Source organism: Anomaloglossus baeobatrachus, chromosome 2 (genome assembly GCF_048569485.1).
Source record: "Anomaloglossus baeobatrachus isolate aAnoBae1 chromosome 2, aAnoBae1.hap1, whole genome shotgun sequence".
Taxonomy (NCBI): domain Eukaryota; kingdom Metazoa; phylum Chordata; class Amphibia; order Anura; family Aromobatidae; genus Anomaloglossus; species Anomaloglossus baeobatrachus.
The window spans coordinates 119,407,605-119,431,502 of NC_134354.1; the positions used below are offsets into that span (position 1 = coordinate 119,407,605).

Here is a 23,898-nt window from a genome sequence, read left to right on the forward strand (position 1 = left end):
ACCGATGGAAAAAATAAATCCTTACTACTATCATTTATTTATTTTACCGAGGTGATCATCACTGTCCCCATTGAGGCTCCCAATCTATAGTCCCTATCTGTATATCTTTGGAGTGTGGGAGGAAACCGGAGATCCCGGAGGAAACCCACAAAAACACGGGGAGAACATACAAACTCCTTGCAGATGTGGTCCTTGGTGGGATTTGAACCCAGGACCCCAGCGCTGCAAGACTGCTGTAATGTTCAACATGGATGAAAAAGCAAGCTGGAGTGAACTCACTGGACAACAGGAGGGACCTGGGCTTAACCAGACATGGTAGGGGCTTGACTAAGCGCCTACAGGGCAGACGCCAGGTGCCAATACAGGGCAGTGTCAGGGAAAGTGGTAGCTGACCCCCTCAGGGCCAGGACTCAGGTAAGAATCGGCAAAGTCTCTAGTGTTGGCAGGTGCAGTCAGGATGGCTAAGGCAGATTGAATGACTAGACGGAGTGGCCATCAAGACATGGCAGGGACCGGGTGACAGGTACAGGAAAATGGACATGGGAACAGGTAATGAACAGTAGACCAAAGGGACCTGATAATTAGCTAGCTAGATGGACATAAACTAACTATTGGACAGTGTAGCTAAGGCACCTCCCCTAGTGGGAGGATGCCTTAAGAGCCTAGTAGATCTCAGCTATAGGCTGAGAAGCACTTTCGGGAATTAGTGCACTGGCCTATTAACACTAGAAGTCCCAGAAATTTCGAGCTCTCTGGGTTCCAAAGGTAGAAATGTTAAATGACCCCTCTCTGGGACTTCTAGCGTTAAGAGAATAAGCGTGCACATGTGTATGTGTGGCGCCCTGGACTAGCCAGGTCGTCACTGGTACTACAACATACACCCCCACCCTGAGACAGGCACATCAGCCAGACACAAAATCCTTGTTGCCTCCCTCCAGGGGCTGATGTCCACACCAGGTGGGGTGGAGCCAGGTGGTTGGCCCCACCCACCGAGGAGTTCACAGTCCTGGAGGCGGGAAAAGGAAGTTAGTTAGAGTTTAGAGGAGTTCAGTTAGGGAAGTGGAAGAGAGAGGAGTGAAGTGAGGAGTAAACTGACCGTGTCCGGGTGTGTGGCCCGGGCACTAAGAGCAAGATTGGCAGACGGTGGTGGCCGTCTGCAGGAGAGGCAAATCAACGTGGAACCGTAGGACCGGGGACGGGCGGTGGCCCGCCGGTACCGAACTGGGGAGCGAAGTGAAGCCAGCACACACAGGCAGGGCCTGCGGACCCCGACCAGGCTTGGAGCCGCCATTAGAGGTCAAATCCGTCAGTGACCGGAACCCCAGGGGTTTCCTAACAGCCAAGACCCGATTGAAGGCAACTGTCCGACCAGCAAAAGTAGATACAGCTACCGCCACAGCTAAAGTTCCAAGGGCCAGAGCCTGCGGGCAAAAGGGCTCCTCCGGCACTTATACACACTGGGGAGCGGATTACCGGTGGGAATCCATCGGGACCGAACATACACAAAGGTGCAGGGAAAGGCAGCCACCACCAACCGTCCGGGAGAAGTCACAGCAGCCGGCTGCGGGACCCGTCCATCCAGCCGTTTGGTTTACCAGAGACTTCGCGTACATTTGTGGCTGAGTGAGTACAACCGTGCCATCCGGCACCGCGCTGCGCAGTCCAGGCGACCCTGCACCTTGCCAACCCTGCCTTCCCGTCACCTCACCGTGCCCCAGGACCACCAACCCCTACCCACGGAGGGGGGAAACAACATCGCAGCTGCTCCCTGCCATCGCTCCCGGGATCCCCTTCACCAGCAGCGGTGGTGCCCAACTTCACCACAACCCGAGGTTGGCGTCACGGACCAAATCCCCAAACCAAAGTACCCCCTTTCACTCACGGGCGAGGAGCGCCGCTCGAGTCTCTGGATCCGGCCCACCGCTCGAGCCACCGGGCAGCCATCGCAGCAGCGCCGGACCCGAGCGTTAGCGAGCGCAGCGCAGCGGCGTCCTTCCCCGCCCGCGACATATGCCTTCCCATGAGACCTGTGTGGCGTGTTCATGCCCCAGGAGCAGGGGGCAGGAGAGATGCATGTAGGGGACCGCGAGGAAGCAGGGCAGGGTGGTGAGTGAGTCGGCGTCCCCGCTGATGAGAGGCAGAGCAGTGCAGGGACACTGGCGCTACAACTGCAGTGATAACCACTGAGCCACTGTGCTGCTCTATCATTGTTGATGAAGCTAGCACAGCCCACTTAGTATGATTTCATCCCACTGGATTCAATACCCTCAATTTGAACGATTAACACAAAAAGAAGTAGATACAATGTGGCATATAATTGATATTTCATATTTAGTTCAATGAAAACAAGATACACAATTTCCCATAAAACTGAAGTGAACTACTGTAGATAGAGCAATGTCATCCTGTATATAAGCCACCAATGCTATCTGTCCTCACCATATCACACACATTGTGGTTTACACATATCCTTTTTCCTTTGAGGCACTGTAACCACCAGAATAAGAGTCTCCCTATCTCATAAACTGTTGGCATATGACATATGACTGGGATATTGCATTACTTTATGATCAGAGGGTCCTCAAAGAAACTATCTGGAGAATAAAGAAAATACCGGTGAGGTTTAGTGCTGTGCACCCTTTACTCCCCGCACAGCACAGTCATCTGTACGGAAGAGAGGACGACTGCAGTTTCCTATAGTCAGGGGTAGGGGGGCACTGCTGTATTGTCTTCATTCCTAGGATCAGTGAGGGTCCCAGAGTGCAGACCCACAGATTATATAGCAATGGTCTATCCTAGCAATATGCCATTAGTTTATGAGACTTCAGAAGAATCAGACTATGACTTCAATATCCATGTATATAAAAGGTTTAAGTTTACAGCTATATATACAACACAGTTTTATCACTGATCTCAGAAGTAAAAAGAAAACATTAATAATGTAGATCCTTGTAAGAAGAAAAAAATTCCATTATGGAACTTTACTTTGGCTTCACTTGATTCATATAGAAATTAAAATAATCGTGATAAGCTCTGTTCACATTAACAATGTTATGTTCCTTTGGGTTTTCCTTCATTTTCCTTAAAGGGAATCTGTCACCTGGTTTTTGCTCCTCTATCTGAGAGCAGCATAATGTAGCGACAGAGACCCTGATTCCAGAGATGTGTCACTTACTGAGCTGTTTTCTGTCATTTTGATAAAATCAATGTTTTCTCTGCTGCAGATCTAGCAGTTATACAGAGCTCATTAATATGCTGGACTAACTGCTGCACACCAAGTAGTCCTCTAATGATAATCTACTTCTTATTAGTAAATTTTATCAAAAATACACTAAGCAACCCAGTAAGTGACACATCACTGGAATCAGGGTCTCTGTCTTTACATTTTGCTGCTGTCAGATTAGGTGCAAAAAGCTGATGACAGATTTCTTTTAACAGTGTGAGCCATTCTATAAATGTCAGAAAGACCAATGAAACTTCCCTGAAGTCATTAGAGTTGGTCAGTGACCCCTGCATACATCAGATGTTCAATCTGTGGGTGTGATTATAAAGAACCTGGCTAGTGTGAACAGAGCCCAACTAAGTCAATGGGTTCCAAAGTATTCATAGCATACCGATAACTGTCAGATACATCTGCCTAGGTTTACATTTCTGTTCTGGGGCTCAATTATTTTAACATTGATATTATCTTAATTTATAAACCTGTTCTTGTTGTCAAAAATATTAGAAAACCAAGAAAAACCCAGACAGTCTCCAATAAAATCAATAGGATTTGTCAGTATTCTTTAGAGAACTGTTGTGCTGTTGCTTTACTTATTAAATAAAACCTTGCGAACAGTAATATATATATATATATATATATATATATATATATATATATATATATATATATAAAATATATGTTATATACATATACAGATACACTTGTTTTTGTAGATGCAAGAAGTTCAAATCTCCTATGATAAAGTACATTGCAGTGATTCCCTGCTACAATACGACTCTTCACTAAAATACCCTTTATGATTCTCCAAAATAAAGCGTGTTCTGCACTGTGGAAATATTCTCAGTCTCTAGGACAAAATCTTCCCCTCGGCAGGTCTGCACTTCAGTAAATACGATAAATGCAATCCACAAAAACCACTCACTTGTATTTCCTATAGGGGAGAACGCACAGACTTAGAAGCATAACATCCCATATAATAGTCATGTCCTATGTCTACAATAAACACCATCAAACCATTAGCTCTAACAAACGACGTTCATTAGTTATTATGTCTTCATAATGCTACGTTAACCATACGCCACAATAACGTAATAGGTTCACCTACAGTCCCATGTAAAATAGATAACGCTCCGTGATCAAAAATGCGTCATATCGTAAATGATGCTGATGCCGGCTATAGCCGTATCAGCGAAATGTAAAGAATTAGTGCAATTGTAAGAAATAAGAAGAGATGTTGAGAACCCACCAGCCGTAACCGCCGAATGAAACACTGCGTTTTCTTCTAAACATCTGTGCAGTTCTTGCTCCACCGAGCGTCTCTAGCAACGATTTCTGCACTTGAGCTTCGCACAGCCGGGGGAGGAGAAGCGGCCAGTGCAGGAGACAAGCTTCTACAGACTCGAAAACTGCTGCCGCTGTTTGCCTGAGGTCTTGTGTTTCCAGCTTAGTGAGAAAGTCACTTCGAGGTTTCCTGTGTGCGTCTTCTGGTTGCTGACCAACCCCGTCAAGCTCTTTTAATCTCCTGAACTTCTTACTATTAAGGAGGAGTTTTGGTGCATATTGTTTTTGTGCTTGTATTGCATGTACACATTTTTATACAGTTAGGTCCATATATATTTGGACACTGACACATTTTTTATCTGTTTACTGAAAGTTGTAGTTTCATAATGGATTTGGACAGTCCTGACTATTAGCTTTCATTTGAGGGTATCCATGTTAAAATTTGATAAAGGGTTTGTGATGACTGTCACAAGGTGGCGCTAGACACTACTTGTATGCAGTAAACGTAGAAGTAGTCAGACAGGTCGAGATAATAAACCAGGAGGGCAATACATGGAGGGGCAGACAGAGATGGGGTCAAGGTACAAGCCAAAGGTCAGGGTTCCAGGAGAGTACGTGCAAAATACAGGGAGCAGGCGGGGACGTGGTCAGGAGAAAGTCCAAGGTCAGAAGCTGGGAAGTTACAGCAGAAACAGGGAAGGACAAGCAGAGATGGGTACAGAGCAATCCGGAGTCAAGAGACCAAGATCTAAACACTGAGCACCACAGGAGCCAACAGCACAACTGTAAACAAGAAGTACCACTGGCAGCGTCCTGAACTAACATGCACCCTAATGAAGCAGAGCAATCACCGGGAACGAGAAGCATCTGCGAGAGCACCTACCAGGACCAGCGTGAAACCCAGTGCTTGTGAAACAACTAACAGAGCATTCATCCTGCAAAATGCTCTGCACCATAAGCAACATATACCGGCTCTGCAGAAAAGCATAGAAGAACGATACACAATGTTCTGCGCATTGGAATCGTGACAGGGTTTAGGAGTTTCAGCTCCTTCCCATGTGCCATCCTGGTTTAAAAGGGATCAAAAGTAATTGGACAATTGACTAAAGGGCTGTTTCATGGGCCGGTGTGGGCAATTCCTTTGTTATTTCATTCTCAATTAAGCACATAAAAGGCCTGGAGTTGATTTGAAATGTGGTGTTTGCATTTTGAAGTTTTTGCTGAGAAGTAAACATGTAGTTAAAGGAGCTCTCCATGTAGGTGAAGCAAGCCATCCTTCATTTGCAAAACAGAAGAAAACCATCCAAGAAATTGCTACAATATTAGGGGTGGCTAAATCTACAGTTTGGTACATCCTGAGATAGAAATAGAGAATGCAATAACGACCTCAACAATGCAAAAAGACCTGGACACCTATGGAAGACAACAGTGGTGGATGATCGAAGAAAAATTGCCATGATGAAGAGAAACCCCTTCACAACATCCAACCAAGTGAACAACACTCTCCAGGATGTAGGCGTATCAATATCCAAATCTACCATAAAGAGAAGACTGCATGAAAGAAAATACAGAGGGTTCACTGCACGGAGCAAGCCACACATAGGCCTCAAGAGTAAGAAGACTAGATTGGACTTTGCTAAAAAAAAAAAAAAAACACTTTTGGAAGAAGATTCTTTGGACAGATTAAACCAAGATCAACTACTACCAGAATGATGGAAAGAAAAAAGTATGGAGAAGGCATTATACAGCTTATGATCCAAAGAACACCACATCATCTGTAACACACAGCTGAAGCAGTGTGATGGCCGGGTATGCATGGCTGCCAGTGGCACTGGGTCTCTGCTGTTTATTGATGATGTGACACAAGACAGAAGCAGCCGGATGAATTCTGGGGTTTTCAGAGACATACTGTGTGCTGAAATGCAGCCAAATGCAGCCAAGCTGATTGGTCCCTGACGTCACCGTGAACACAGCCGAAAAGAGCTAAAGACTGCCAAGTGACAGCAGTGCAGTGAACAGCCCCGGAAGTTAATGATCGGACCCAGAAGCAGAAGCGGCCGGGAGACAGAGTCTGCAGGATGCGTCGCGGGACCTGTAAGCATAATCATAATATTTTTTTAATAATGTGCTTGTTTTACAGCCCCTGGATTTGAACTGGAGTCACTCCTGGACGAAGCACGGTGGTTGCGAAACGCGTGTCAGTGTGTCTGTAGGAGGCCGCGGCACCACTACGTATTTGGACCATTGGTAATTTTACTATGCATGATTAAATGAAAGGCTAAATGTTGCTTTATGTAGATATAGATATAATCCCCTACACATATGAATATATTACATACTTCTTATTATAATAGATAGGGATTTTGATGCATATGGCTTTATTTGCTTTTGCAAAATATATATAACCTTTTACCAATGTACACAGGTCCAATATAATTGTTAACAGGTGCCTGGCTCTCCTTATTTATTCCATCCGTCACTTGGGTTGATCCATTTGGTGTTATGTATTTTAATGAATATTAAAGATGTTGATAATTAATTTACACAATTTGGCTTGCATATATTTTTTTTTTGTTTATTTATAGAGATTTGTGCAATAGGGTCACCCATATTAATATTGTGGTTTTGGTGTTGTTATTTAAAGCATGACACATCAAACAGAGATAAAAAAAACACAGCCTCAAAAAATGCACACAAAAATTCAATGAAAAAAAAATAAAGTAAATGTGCAGCATCAAAAACTCAGCAAACACTGATAATGTGAACGTAGCCTTAGGGGCACTTTGCACGCTGCAACATCGCAGGCCGATGCTGCGATGCCGAGCGCGATAGTCCCCACCCCCGTCGCAGCAGCAATATCCTTGTGATAGCTGCCGTAGCGAACATTATCGCTACGGCAGCTTCACATGGACTCGCCTGTCCTGGGACGTCGCTCTGGCCGGCGACCCGCCTCCTTATTAAGGGGGCGGGTCGTATGGCGTCACTGCGACGTCACACGGCAGGCGGCCAATAGGAGCGGAGGGGCGGAGATGAGCGGGATGTAAACATCCCGCCCACCTCCTTCCTTCCGCATATCCTACGGGAGCCACGGTGACGCCGGTAGGAGATGTTCATCGCTCCTGCGGCTTCACACACAGCGATGTGTGCTGCTGCAGGAGTGAGGAACAACATCGGACCGTCGCGTCAGTGTAATCATGGATTACGCCGACGCTGCACCGATGATACGATTACGACGCTTTTGCGCTCGCTAATCGTATCATCAAGCCTTTACACACTACGATGTCGCATGCGATGCCGGAAGTACGTAATTTTCAATTTGACCCCACCGACATCGCACCTGCGATGTCGTAGTGTGCAAAGCCCGCCTTAGAACTGTAAAAGGATGGACCAACTCCACATTAATGCCCAGGCATTTAGAACTGGATGTCAGCTCTTGTAGGTATAATGTGTAAGTGTTTTCTCAATACCAGGGGCTTTTTCTTCAAGAGATATCCACAACTGCTCATTGCAGGGAGCAACCAGAAGATGGATTTTTAATGATTCCATTAAGTTCTATGTGTTTTATGCATTTTTTTGTGTTTTGTTTCTAAGCCAATTGGAAAAGAACATAAAAATCTAATTTACATGGAAAAAGATAAACTACACTACTATATATTTATGTATTAAAACCACCTGTCTAAGATTGTGTGGGTCCGGACAGGCTAGTCTTCGCTCTCTATGTCTAGCCACCTATCTAATATTGGGTGTCATTCTGATGGATGTGGACTCTACACCACGACCGGGCTTACCCTGAAGGGACATGATTTAATGTATACCGGGTCTTCACCTCTGATGATGAAGATACCTGGGCTGCAGATAAACACCATGTACCACTCCTGGGCAGTCCCTGGTACTGCAGCAGCTGACCGGAGCATCAGAAATGCGGGTAAGGGAGGGCAGACATGATGGAGTTGGGACAGCTAGCAGGAGTTGGTACTGGAGACCAGCAGGACAGAGTCGGAACAGCAAACAGGAGACTATTATGCTAGCATGAACTAGACAAGTTAGGAAGCTAATTGCTCAGGCACCTCCCCACAGGGGAAGGTGCCTTAAATACTCAGACTCCCAGTCGTAGGTTTTTGACAAATTAGGGTGCGTGTTTTGTTACTTTAAGGGGCAGGAAGAGCACATGAATGCATGCCCTAAGAATTCTAAAACGAGACCTGCACTATGTGCATAGGACCTGGATCTTGAAGAGCTGAGGCAGAGAGATCTCCCCAGATGGAGCAGAAGAGGAGAGCAGGGAAGACACAGATAGCCGGCTGCAGTGGTGAGCATGTCTCTGCTGGATGGAGGCAGCAGGGCATTGCAGGAATGCTGACATTGTGCAGATCCAGAACGGCTAGTCTTCACTCTCTATGTCCAGCCACTTGCCTAATATTGTCTAAATCTGAACAGGTTAGTCCTCGCTCTCTCTATGTCTAACCGTCTACTATTGTGCAGTTCCACACAGGCAAGTCTTCACGCTGTATGTCTAACCACCTTTCTAATATTGTGTAGCTCCAGACAGGCTATTCTTCTCTATATATATCTCGTCACCTGTTTCATATTGTGTAGCTTCAGATAGGCTAGTTTTTACTCCCTACGTCCATCCACCTGTCTAATATTGTGTAGGTCCAGACAGGCTAGTCTTCCCTCTTTATGTCTAGCCACTTGTCTAATATTGTGTAGCTCCATACAGGGTAGTCTTCTCTCTCTATGTGCAGCTACCTGTCTAATGCTAAGTTTACACAGGGCATCTTTTGCTGCGTTTTTGGTGCATTTTAGAGGTCACATGCATGCATTTCCTTCTCCCAGGAAAGTCTATGAGATTTCGATTTTGCTGTCCACACTGGGCATCTTTTGTTGGCTCCATCTTGGCTGCGTTTTTCAAGATGCAGTATGTCAATTCTGTTTGCGTTTTTACCGGGTTTTTGAGCCCTTAAGTTAATAGATTTGACTTAAAAAAAACGCATTGAGCAAAACTAGGTAAAAACGCAGTAAAATTCATCAAAAACGCGATTAAAACGCATTGCTTTTTTTGCCGCTGTGATTTTTTGGTGCATTTTAAGATGCACTCAAGATGCACTGACAAAAAAGATGCTGCGTGTGAACAAAGCCTTATATTGTATAGCTCCAGAAAGGCTAGTCTTTGCTATGTCTAGCCACCTGTCTAATAATGGGTAGCTCCAGAAAGGCTAGTCTTTGCTATGTCTAGCCACCTGTTTAGTAATGGGTAGCTCCAGACAGGCTAGTCTTTGCTATGTCTAGCCACCTGTCTAATAATGGGTAGCTCCAGAAAGGCTAGTCTTTGCTATGTCTAGCCACCTGTCTAGTAATGGGTAGCTCCAGACAGGCTAGTCTTCACTCCCTTTCTTCAGCCACCTGTCTAATATTGTGTAGGTTCGTACACACTAGTCTTCGCAACCTATGTCTAGGTATTGTCCTATAACAGACATTTACAGTATGTGTACAGGTTATACCATAAATGTCTAATAGATGTAGAATCTAAATATTTATGTCAACTGATTCCCGTTACTTTCAGCTGCAATTAATCATTAATACATTGGTCTTCTATATACAGACAATACAGAAGGTTTGTGCCTCCGATATATAGCTGCGTTCAGTCTTGCTTATCCCTCCTACAGAGTGATTCCCTGCTCATCTTGTATGAAAATTCATAGAACAGAACCTGCAAATCAGGCTTTCTTCACTTGATCTGTCAAATAGTAAAGGGTACTTTACATGCTACGACATCGCTAGCGATCTCGTTAGCGATGTAAAATTCTAGATCGCAAGTGTGATCTTTCGAGATCACACATAGGTCATTTTACGCATGTGCGATCTCATAAGATCTATGATGTCTAGCGATGTCGCAGCATGTAAAGTACCCTTTACATGACTTTTCTCATGCAAATAAGTATTAATCAATCCCAATGTCCCAACATAATGAAGCGTATATAGCCAAACGATGCATAACAAAGATGATTATGAAGAAATACACAAGAAAAAAAAACCAAGATTACAGTGTAATACAATAATGATCACATCTTTAAAGCGCTGTCAAATTAATAGCGCTAGATAAAAGAGTAAAATAAATAAACAGGAAAGCTGATGGCAAAATATCATCCCAACAATTTTACGCCATAAGACCCAAGTGTGTATTACCTGACAATCAGCTGTGATCGTATATAACCCCAGAGTAGAGACCATAAAAAAGAAATTGTTTTGGAAACAGGATCCTAATAAATGCAAGATGTTCCATCAAAAGGTGTCAATATAAATTCAATTTGGTCAACAGATTGAAAGACCTGGGCAATGGTTTTCTCTTTTTTTTTCTGGTTTTCGTGGAGGGTCACAAGGCTGGCAAGGGGTACAAAACCCTTTCCAAGGAGTTGGGCCTACGTGTCTCCACTGTTGGGACCATCATCCGGAGGTGGAAGGCTTATGTAACTACTGTTAGCCTTCCACGGCCTGGACAGCCTTTGAAAGTTTCCACCCGTGCCGAGGCCAGGCTTGTCTGAAGAGTCAAGGCTAACCCAAGGACAACAAGGAAGGAGCTCCGGGAAGATCTCATGGCAGTGGGGACATTGGTTTCAGTCAATACCATAAGTAACGTACTCCACCGCAATGGTCTCCGTTCCAGACGAGCCCGTAAGGTACCTTTACTTTCAAAGCGTCATGTCAAGGCTCGTCTACAGTTTGCTCATGATCACTTGGAGGACTCTGAGACAGACTGGTTCAAGGTTCTCTTGTCTGATGAGACCAAGATCGAGATCTTTAGTGCCAACCACACACGTGACGTTTGGAGACTGGATGGCACTGCATACGACCCCAAGAATACCATCCCTACAGTCAAGCATGGTGGTGGCAGCATCATGCTGTGGGGCTGTTTCTCAGCCAAGGGGCCTGGTCATCTGGTCCGCATCCATGGGAAGATGGATAGCACGGCCTACCTGGAGATTTTGGCCAAGAACCTCCGCTCCTCCATCAAGGATCTTAAGATGGGTCATCATTTCATCTTCCAACAAGACAACGACCCAAAGCACACAGCCAAGAAAACCAAGGCCTGGTTCAAGAGGGAAAAAATCAAGGTGTTGCAGTGGCCTAGTCAGTCTTCTGACCTTAACCCAATTGAAAACTTGTGGAAGGAGCTCAAGATTAAAGTCCACATGAGACACCCAAAGAACCTAGATAACTTGGAGAAGATCTGCATGGAGGAGTGGGCCAAGATAACTCCAAAGACCTGTGCCGGCCTGATCAGGTCTTATAAAAGACGATTATTAGCTGTAATTGCAAACAAGGGTTATTCCACAAAATATTAAACCTAGGGGTTGAATAATAATTGACCCACACTTTTATGTTGAAAATTTACAGTTAGGTTTAGAAATATTTGGACAGTGACACAATTTTCGCGAGTTGGGCTCTGCATGCCACCACATTGGATTTGAAATGAAACCTCTACAACAGAATTCAAGTGCAGATTGTAACGTTTAATTTGAAGGTTTGAACAAAAATATCTGATAGAAATTGTAGGAATTGTACACATTTCTTTACAAACACTCCACATTTTAGGAGGTCAAAAGTAATTGGACAAATAAACCAAACCCAAACAAAATATTTTTATTTTCAATATTTTGTTGTGAATCCTTTGGAGGCAATCACTGCCTTAAGTCTGGAACCCATGGACATCACCAAACGCTGGGTTTCCTCCTTCTTAATGCTTTGCCAGGCCTTTACAGCCGCAGCCTTCAGGTCTTGCTTGTTTGTGGGTCCTTCCGTCTTAAGTCTGGATTTGAGCAAGTGAAATGCATGCTCAATTGGGTTAAGATCTGGTGATTGACTTGGCCATTGCAGAATGTTCCACTTTTTTGCACTCATGAACTCCTGGGTAGCTTTGGCTGTAGGCTTGGGGTCATTGTCCATCTGTACTATGAAGCGCCGTCCGATCAACTTTGCGGCATTTGGCTAAATCTGGGCTGAAAGTATATCCCGGTACACTTCAGAATTCATCCGGCTACTCTTGTCTGCTGTTATGTCATCAATAAACACAAGTGACCCAGTGCCATTGAAAGCCATGCATGCCCATGCCATCACGTTGCCTCCACCATGTTTTACAGAGGATGTGGTGTGCCTTGGATCATGTGCCGTTCCCTTTCTTCTCCAAACTTTTTTCTTCCCATCATTCTGGTACAGGTTGATCTTTGTCTCATCTGTCCATAGAATACTTTTCCAGAACTGAGCTGGCTTCATGAAGTGTTTTTCAGCAAATTTAACTCTGGCCTGTCTATTTTTGGAATTGATGAATGGTTTGCATCTAGATGTGAACCCTTTGTATTTACTTTCATGGAGTCTTCTCTTTACTGTTGACTTAGAGACAGATACACCTACTTCACTGAGAGTGTTCTGGACTTCAGTTGATGTTGTGAACGGGTTCTTCTTCACCAAAGAAAGTATGCGGCGATCATCCACCACTGTTGTCATCCGTGGACGCCCAGGCCTTTTTGAGTTCCCAAGCTCACCAGTCAATTCCTTTTTTCTCAGAATGTACCCGACTGTTGATTTTGCTACTCCAAGCATGTCTGCTATCTCTCTGATGGATTTTTTCTTTTTTTTCAGCCTCAGGATGTTCTGCTTCACCTCAATTGAGAGTTCCTTAGACCGCATGTTGTCTGGTCACAGCAACAGCTTCCAAATGCAAAACCACACACCTGTAATCAACCCCAGACCTTTTAACTACTTCATTGATTACAGGTTAACGAGGGAGATGCCTTCAGAGTTAATTGCAGCCCTTAGAGTCCCTTGTCCAATTACTTTTGGTCCCTTGAAAAAGAGGAGGCTATGCATTACAGAGCTATGATTCCTAAACCCTTTCTCCGATTTGGATGTGAAAACTCTCATATTGCAGCTGGGAGTGTGCACTTTCAGCCAATATTATATATATAATTGTATTTCTGAACATGTTTTTGTAAACAGCTAAAATAACAAAACTTGTGTCACTCCAAATATTTCTGGCCCTGACTGTATTAAAATTTAACTGAGCAACATAACTTGTTGGTTTGTAAGATTTATGCATCTGTTAATAAATCCTGCTCTTGTTTGAAGTTTGCAGGCTCTAACTTATTTGCATCTTATCAAACCTGCTAAATCTGCAGGGGGTTGAATACTACTTGTACGCACTGTATGTTGTGAGACGTTGTAGAGGAACTATGTGAATTTAGTTTGGCTAGGGAGTGTGATAGGGCGCCCTGAAAAGATGCGTTTTTTGGGTGCGTCTGAAGCAGAGTAGGTTGTGATTTGTCCTAACTTCTTGGGGTAGAGCGTTCCAGAGGATTGGTGCAGCTAGGAAGAAGTCTTGGATCCGGGAGTGGGAGGTTCGAATTAGTGTGGATGTTAGTCGAAAGTCATTTGCAGAGTGTAGAGAACGTGTGAGGTGACAGACCGAGAAGAGGGTGGAGATGTAGGGGGGTGCCGCACAGTGGAGAGCTTTGTGGGTGAGAGCAAGCAATTTGAATTGGATCCTAACTGTTCTCTTCATCTGAATACGGGTAATATCTCTATGATCTATAAGATCATTAATCATAAAGATTGTAAATGTTGTAATTGGGCCCATAAAACATGCACACAAAAAATGCACATGTGGCATGTTCCGATTTGTCTATCTGTGTGACCATCCATGTATATTTGTGTGACACGTATAAAAAAAACTACATGACACTGAAAATGGTTTGGATTTGTAAGGGTTGTATAAAGATATATAGGAGATAGATAGATAGATAAATAGATAGATAGATAATAGATAGCTGGATGGATAGATAGATAGATAGATAGATAGATAATAGATAGCTGGATGGATAGATAGATAGATAGATAGATAATGGATAGATAATAGATAGATGGATGGATAGATAGATATAGATAGATAGATAGATAATGGAAAGATAATAGATAACTGGATAGATAGATAGATAGATAGAGATAGATAATGGATAGATAGATAATAGATAGCTGGATAGATAGATAGATAGATACATAGATAGATAGATAGATAGATAGATACATAGATAGATAGATACATAGATAGATAGATAGATAGATAGAGATAGATAGATAGATAGATAGATAGATAGATAGATAGATAGATAGATAGATAGATAGATAGATACATAGATAGATAGATAGATAGATATAGATAGATAGATAGATAATAAATAGATGGATAGATAGATAGATACATAGATAGATAGATAGATAGAGATAGATAGATAGAGATAGATAGATACATAGATAGATAATAAATAGATGGATAGATAGATAGATACATAGATAGATAGATAGATAGATAGATAGAGATAGATAGATAGAGATAGATAGATAGATAGATAGATAGAGATAGATAGATAGAGATAGATAGATACATAGATAGATAGATACATAGATAGATAGATAGATAGATAGATAGATACATAGATAGATAGATAGATAATGGATAGATAATAAATAGATGGATAGATAGAGATAAATAGATAGATTGTACAGTTATTAGGTCAAATAAACAAATAAATAAATAAATAATTGAAAGAAAAACTACGTGGGGTCCCGATTTTGGATACCAGACAAAGGTGAAGCAGGCTGCTGTTAGCTGGTATTATCAGGCTGGGATGGTTCATGGTTGGATTTTTGTGTGAAATTATGTCCAATTTGTCTTTTTTTCTGTTTTTTTTTCTTGTGTTATTCCAATACTCACAAAGGATAAAAATGTGTATAGCAAAACATGTGTAATTGCAATATTTTTCTGGGATAAATACTTCATTTTTTGAACAATTTCAAAGGTGCCAACACTGTCGGCCATGACTGTACAGTACATGTGTAACACATAACGCACAAGTTTGTAAAAAAAAAAAAAAAAGACAAAAAACAATCAATGCAGGTTTTTGACAGTAAACAGTATGTGCTGAACGGTGTTGCCCAAACATTATGTTTTGTAAACTTAACGGAACATATTTTACTATCAGGGCTATGACTGACACGAGCATGTGACCAGCCTCCGTACGCTCTTAGTCTGTGCCTTTGATTTTAGTGATGAATGTCACTGTAACCTGTTTTGCCTTGAAATGTTATCATGTCATTTTCTTATCTCTTTTAGCCACAATGTGTATACACGAAATACCAATCTTGTTTTTCGCATTTCTTTATGGTTTGGGAAGTGCAGTAAACACACAAGTGCTACATTTGTAAACTGACGTTAATGTTCTATCGCTGAAATATGCTCTATGTTTTGAAAACATAATGTATTTCATGTTTATGGGGAAATAAAGGTCTCTCAGGTCATTTTCTCATAAATTTAATAGCAAAATTGGATTATTTTTTTTTTAGCAGCTGATCTGCAATACAATACTATAATATAACAGTTTACAGAGCTGGGGTGTCTGCGCCATACACTAATGCAGAGACATACTTATGCAACCATATTAAAGCCATTTAAAATCATCTAATGTCGTCCCAATATATAAATAAACACCTTTGTGAGTACACTTAGTTCAAGTATGGTTTCCTAGCTTTAAGGTTGAAGGTTGAAGGTAGACTTAAGGGGTACTTTGCACACTACGACATCGCAGCTGCGATATCGGTGGGGTCATGTCGAAAGTGACACACTTCCTGCGTCGCTCTTGACATCTTAGTGTGTAAATCCTAGATGATACGATTAACGAGCGCAAAAGCGTCGTAATCGTATCATCAGTGTAGCGTCGGCGAATTCCATAATTACGCTAACGCGACGGTCCGATGTTGTTCCTCGCTCCTGCGGCAGCACACATCGCTGTGTGTGAAGTCGCAGGGAGCGAGGAACATCTCCTACCTGCGTCACCGCGGCTCCCGTCGGCTATGCGGAAGGAAGGAGGTGGGCGGGATGTTTACATCCCGCTCATCTCCACCCCTACGCTCCTATTGGCTGCCTGCCGTGTGACATCGCAGTGACGCCGCACAACCTGCCCCCTTAATAAGGAGGCGGTTCGCCGGCCAGAGCAACGTCGCACGGCAGGTGAGTGCATGTGAAGCTGCCGCAGCGATAATATTCGCTACGGCAGCTATCACAATGATATCGCAGCTGCGACGGGGGCAGGGACTATCGCGCTCGGCATTGCAGCATCGGCTTGCGATGTTGCAGCGTGCAAAGTACCCCTAAGTCCATTGAGTTCAACCTATCATGTAGATCCAAAGGAAGGAAAAAATCCTATGGGGCTCCATATTAGGGAAAAAATTACTTCCCAAATCCATATACAGTATCAGGCTAGTTCCCTGGATAAACGTGCAATCACAGAACCTAGTGTCCATAATATTATAGCTGTTAAGAAATGCATCCAGGCCTCTCTTGAATTTTACAAGTGAATTAATCATTACAACATCATTTGACAGAGAGTTCCATAGTCTCCTTGCTCTTAGGGGCACTTTGCACACTACGACATCGCAGGTGCAATGTCGGTGGGGTCAAATCGAAAGTGACGCACATCCGGCCTCGCAGGCGATATCATAGTGTGTAAAGCCTTTTTGATATGATTAACGAGCGCAAAAGCGTCATAATCGTATCATCGGTGTAGTGTCGGTCATTTCCATGAATTGGGAATGACCGATGTTACGATGTTGTTCCTCGTTCCTGCGGCAGTACACACCGGCGTCCTGCGGCTCATGCCAGCTATGAGGAAGGAAGGAGGTGGGCGGGATGTTTACGTCCCGCTCATCTCCGCCCCTCCGTTTCTATTGGCCGCCTGCCGTGTGACGTCGCTATGACGCCAAACGACCCGCCCCCTTAATAAGGAGGCGGGTCACCAGCCAGAGCGACGTCCCAGGGCAGGTGAGTGCATGTGAAGCTGCCGTAGCGATAATGTTCGCTACGCCAGCTATCACCAGATATCGCAGCTGCGATGGGGGCGGGGACTATCGTGCTCGGCGTCGCAAGCATCGGCTTGCGATATTGTAGTGTGCAAAGTGTCCCTTACAGTAAAGAATCTGTGTCTATATGATTAAACCTTTTTTCCTTTAGACTAGGGATCCCCAACTCCAGTCCTCAAGAACCACCAGCAGTGCATGTTTTCAGGATTTCCTTAGTATTACACACGTGATAATTTAACCACTGCACGACCTTGGACGTACAGTACTGACCAAAAGTTTGGACATACCTTCTCATTCAAAGAGTTTTCTTTATTTTCATGACTCTGAAAATTGAAGATTCACATTGAAGGCATCAAAACTATGAATTAACACATGTGGAATGAAATACTTAACAAAAAATTGTGCAACAACTGAAAATATGTCTTATATTCTAGGTTCTTCAAAGTAGCCACCTTTTGCTTTGATTACTGCTTTGCACACTCTTGGCATTCCCTTGATGATCTTCAAGAGGTAGTCACCGGAAATGATCTTCCAACAGTCTTGAAGGAGTTCCCAGAGATGCTTAGCACTTGTTGGCCCTTTTGCCTTCACTCTGCGGTCCAGCTCACCCCAAACCATCTTGATTGGGTTCAGGTCTGGTGACTGTGGAAGCCAGGTCATCTGGCGTAGCACCCCATCACTCTCCTTCTTAGTTAAATAGCCCTTACACAGCCTGGAGGTGTGTTTGGGGTCAATGTTCTGTTGAAAAATAAATGATGGTCCAACTAAATGCAAACCGGATGGAATAGCATGCCGCTGCAAGATGCTGTGGTAGCCATGCTGGTTCTGTATGCCTTCAATTTTGAATAAATCCCCAAGAGTGTCACCAGCAAAGCACCCCACACCATCACACCTCCTCCTCCAGGCTTCACGGTAGGAACCAGGCATGTAGAGTCCATCCGTTCACCTTTTCTACGTCGCACAAAGACACGGTGTTTGGATCCAAAGATCTCAAATTTGGACTCATCAGACCAAAGCACAGATTTCCACTGCTCTAATGTCCATTCCTTGTGTTCTTTAGTCCAAGCAAGTCTCTTCTGCTTGTTGCCTGTCCTTAGCAGTGGTTTCCTAGCAGCTATTTTACCGTGAAGGCGTGCTGCACAAAGTCTCCTCTTAACAGTTGTTCTAGAGTTGTGTCTGCTGCTAGAACTCTGTGTGGCATTGACCTGGTCTCTAATCTGAGCTGCTGTTAACCTGCGACTTCTGAGGCTGGTGACTTGGATAAACTTATCCTCCACAGCAGCCTTCCTTTTCTGGGGCGGTCCTCATGTGAGCCAGTTTTTTTGTAGCGTTTGATGCTTTTTGCCACTGCACTTGGGGACACTTTCAGTTTTCCCAATTTTTCGGACTGATTGACCTTCATTTCTTAAAGTAATGATGGCCACTCCTTTTTCTTTACTTAGAATTTGTATTATGGCAAGAAAAAAGCAGCTAACAGTCTATTCATTAGGACTATCAGCTGTGTACCCATCAGACTTCTGCACAACACAACTGATGGTCCCAACCCCATTTATAAGGCAAGAAATCCCACTTATTAAACCTGACAGGGCCCACCTGTGAAGTGAAAACCATTTCTGGTTACTACCTCTTGAAATTCATCAAGAGAATGCCAAGAGTGTGCAAAGCAGTAATCAAAGCAAAAGGTGGCTACTTTGAAGAACCTAGAAAAGAAGACATATTTTTAGCTATTTCACAATTTTTTGTTAAGTATTTCATTCCATATGTGTTAATTCATAGTTTTGATGCCTTCAATGTGAATCTACAATTTTCAGTCATGAAAATAAAGAAAACTCTTTGAATAAGAAGGTGTGTCCAAACATTTGGTCTATACTGTATATATACGTGCTATGTCATGTTCCCCTGGTAATCCCCACACATGTCTGCTGATCCACTTGTTCAGTAATTGCCTTCCCCCAGTCTCTAGTTTAAAGACTCCTCCACTCTTCTAGCCATTTTTGCCCCAGCATAGCTTCACCCTCCCCATTAGGTGCAGCCCATCCCTAGCATAGAGCCTGTAGCCAACAGAGAAGTCAGACCAGTTTTCCAGAAACCCCAAACCCTCCTTCCTACACCAATTCCTGGGCCACTTTTTTTACCTCTCTAATCTCCCACTGCCTTAACACTAGAAGTCCCAGAGAGGGGTCGTTTAACATTTCTACCTTTGGAACCCAGAGACGGGTCGAATGACCTGAAGGATTTTAGCTAACATCCTATAATCACCGTCTTTTGTTCTGTAATTAAGGCCATTACTGTTGCACCACAGGAGGTTGTTGTTTTTCATTGAGTTTAGCCATTTAGTTTCTAGTTAATTCTATTCAGTTTGGACTAAGGGTCATTGACCCTCTTTCGGGACTTCAGGGGGAGCTCAAAATTTCTGGAACTTCTAGTGTTAATAGCATGGAATGTGGTCTTGGCAGTATTTCAGAAAATACAACCTTAGTGTTCCTTTCTAAGCTTACAGCCTAATTCCATGAAATAATCTTTAAGGACCTTCCACCTACACCTAACTTTGTAATTTGTGCCGATGTACACCAGGACCACAGGGTCCTCATCAGCCCCTCCCGGTAATCTGTCAACCCAATCAGTGATGTGTCGAATTCGAGTGCCAGGAAGACAATCCACTGTTTGGCGATCCCTGTTTTTGGACAGATTGCCCTATCTGTTTCTCTAATAATAGAGTCTCCCATTACCAGCACCTGTCTTGCCTGCCCTGCATTTCTATTTTCCCTTTTACTGTAGCAGACACTCCTCTGACTTTCAGAGGATGCGTCTTGTTGCAACAGTGCTCCCCTGTTTTTACACCTTCTCATCTGCCAACTTAGCAAGCTTGTTGGGGGGTGCCAGATCCCTGGTACTCTTTTCTCTAGCTTCTCTTGTCCACTTTCCTCTATCCCTCCTTCTAACCGTAATCCAGCTAGCTGCCTCACTGTCCTGTAGCTTCATACTACCATCCTCTCCCACATCTACCCCAGTGAGCAGCAATCTCCATTCTAGATTGTCAATGGATCTCAGTTTTGCCAGCTGCTCGTTTAGATCCAGTACCTGGACTTTCAAATGCCTAACATGCACACACCTTAAACATCAATCAAACGGCTGGTCAAGGATTGCATACATAGGGCAAGATGTCCACTAGATGGCATTGTCAATAATAGAGCATATTTTCCAAATTGGGATCGCACGAGACCAAAATATTAAGGGATTAAAAAATAAATACAACCAGCGATTCTGTACAAGTTACTCCCATCTAAACTCCCTGAATCCAAATTCACTAAATCACAAGTCACACACATAATCCACATCACACTAAAGCCTGCTTTACACGCAGCGACATCGCTCGTGAAAGCACCCGCCCCCGTCGTTTGTGCGTCACGGGCAAATCACTGCCCGTGGCGCACAATATGGCTAGTACCCATCACACATGCTTACCTTCATAGCGACGTCGCTGTGGCCAGCGAACAGCCTCTTTTCTAAGGGGGCGGTTCATGCGGCGTCACAGCGACGTCACACGGCAGGCATCCAATAGAAGCGAGGGGCGGAGAGCAGCCGCGTGAAAGTCACGCCCACCTCATTGCCGGAGGATGCAGGTACGTTGTTGTTCCTCGTTCCTGGGGTGTCACACATAGCGATGTGTTCTGCCTCAGGAACGACGAACAACCTGCTTCCAAAATCAGCAACGATATTTGGGAAATGGACGCCGTGTCAACAATCAACGATTTGGTGAGTATTTTGCATCGTTAGCAGTCGCTCGTACGTGTCACACGCAACAACGTCGCTAACGAGGCCGTTTGTGCGTCACGAATTCCGTGACCCCAACGACATCTCGTTTGCAATGTCGTAGCATGTAACGGGGCCTTTAGACACAAATCACACTCGCCCGCTCATTCATACTCATCCTGGAAGATTATTTATATAGTTTAATTTTCCCTTAGCTGCAGTACAACCTGCAACTCACTGCAATGTTTGCAAAGGTGACTCATCTCAGATGATAAAAACTGATGTACAGTAAACTTTGCTGCAACTGCATTCACAGGTCATGGCCCTTAAAGATTCTAAAAGCAGAATATGCAAAGTGGCACAGAAATATCAGAATATATTCAACCATTATCTGACCAGAACCAAAAGGAACCAGAAAGATAGACACTGATACATTGTGCATACATAGATACCGATATACAGAGTATACATAGACATCGATATGTAGAGTATATAGCTGCGTATACATAATTTATACATAGACACCAATATACAGAGTATACATAGACACAAATATACAGAGTCTACATAGACATCGATACATAGATATAGCTAGAGATATAGTGCATACAGTGGGGGGAAATAATTTTTTGATCCCTTGCTGATTTTGTAAGTTTGCCCACTGACAAAAACATGAACAGTCTATAATTTTAAGGGTAGGTTAATTTTAACAGTGGAAGATAGAATATCCAAAATAAAATCCAGAAAATCACATTGTATAAAGTATATACATTTATTTGCAGTTTGCAAAGAGTATAAAAATAGCAACGAAAAGAGGAATGAATATCCTCCAAAAATTAAGCATTACTTACAGCAAAGAAGGGCTGCAGTTGTACATTGTCCAGGCCAAAAACTAGTACTATAGCAGGATAGAATTTATTAATTTTTGGAGGATAATTATTCCTCTTTTTGTTGCTATTTTTATATTTAGTGTAGGGACCTACAAGCATGAGGATCCCGTGACGAGGGTTGTAGGCTTCCGTATTCTGGCCATAATACCAACTAAAACCTCATATACAGGATGCAGCCAGGCCCCTTTCTGTTTGGCCTGGTATATTAGAGCTCCTGTCCCTGTATGGTGCAGAGATGGAGAACGGCTTGGCATCCCGCCTGATCTAATAGTATGAGTGTCACCTAATAGGCTGCGGGTTTGTGACTGTGTATCTGCATGTGTGAACAGAGCTCTATACAAGCCATCAGTGCACAGTTTTATTATCCAGCATTTTGCAAAAAAAAAAAAGTATTTTATCCCCAAAAGTTCTTAGACGCTCCTAATCAACTCGTCACCTGCAGTAAAGACAGCTGACTTAAATTGTCATCTGTATAAAAGACTTATCCACAGCCTTAATTAATCACTCAGACTCTAACCTCTACAACATGGGCAAGACTAAAGAGCTCTCTATGGATGTGAGGGACAAGATCATAGCCTGCAGAAGGCTGGAATGGGCTACAAAGCCATACGTAAGCCGCTGGATGAGAAGGTGACAACTGTTGGTGCAATAGTAAGAAAATGGAAGAAATACAAAAGGAGTATCACTCAACATCGATCTGAGGCTCCATGCAAAATCTCATAGACACTGATACATAGTGTATAGATAGACACCGATATGCAGAATATACATATACAATGATACACACAGTATATATAGACAGATGTAAAGTGCATATACAGTGTATCCACCCATATCCTGCCCACCGCCATTCACTTGAGAATGGCGGCAGCTAAAGGAATAGAAGTGGTGTCTAGGTATAGTAAAATAGCCATGCGCTACGCAATGAAACCACCTATAGCGCCACCTGGTGGAAAACAATGGAATTAGCATTTTTATTTAGAAAACGTAACGAGATAGAGAAAAAAAGTGGATTAAAAAATGGTAGGGCATCATCAATTCAATACGAATTGACACCTTGCATACAGAAATGCTATGATATGAAACCCATGACCCCCAAAACATTGAATGATGGTCACGCATATGGCACACATTTAACATTGAGGCGGAAAGTGGCCACCGTCAGCTGCAATGCACATCTGGACTCTGGACAGCATACTGTATCTTGCTGCACGTTGTGCAATATGGCAGGTTACATGTTTGCATAAGCATCTTTGATACGTCGTCGTAGGTCCTGCAATGTTGGTGAAGGGGTCGCATACACCTGCTGTTTGATGTGACTTGACAGAAAGAAGTCCAATGGGGTCAGGTCAGGTGAGTGTGGAGGCCACTCCACGCACCCACCATACCCAATGACTTGTAGGAAGGTCTCCATGAGGTATCGCTTCACATCCGCAGCTTTGTGAGTTTTACATGTTCCAATCATAGCATTTCTGTATGCAAGGTGATTCGTATTGAATTGATGATGCCCTACAACTTTGTAATTCACTTTTTTTCTCTATCTTGTTCCATTTAAAAATGCTCACTCCGTTGTTTTCCACCAGGTGGCTTAGGTGAAATAGGTGGTTTCATTGCGTAGCGCATGGATATTTTACTATACCTAGACACCACTTCTATTCCTATAGCTGCCGCCTTTCTTAAGTTAATGGCGGTGGACAGGATATGGGTGGACACACTCTATAGATAACGATATACAGAGTATACATAGACACATGTGTAGTGGATATATGGACACCGATATACAGAGTATACAGTGGGGGAAAAAAGTATTTAGTCAGCCACCAATTGTGCAAGTTCTCCCACTTA

The 23,898-nt window shown here is 43.4% G+C and overlaps 1 protein-coding gene across 3 annotated transcripts in view; it reads right to left on the reverse strand.

Moving 5' to 3' along the window:
* The window catches only part of RAP1GAP2 (RAP1 GTPase activating protein 2), a 1,154,914-nt gene that overhangs the window by 943,129 nt on the left and 187,887 nt on the right, over positions 1-23,898 (reverse strand). The window contains exon 1 of one of the 3 annotated variants that reach the window (XM_075335283.1): positions 4,470-4,697. The exons of the other annotated variants lie outside the window; for them this stretch is intronic. Within the exon in view, the coding sequence (XP_075191398.1) occupies positions 4,470-4,513 (44 nt within the window). The 5' untranslated portion in view covers positions 4,514-4,697. Of the gene's footprint in view, positions 1-4,469; positions 4,698-23,898 lie in introns of those variants that run through there. 3 annotated transcript variants of the gene reach the window in all.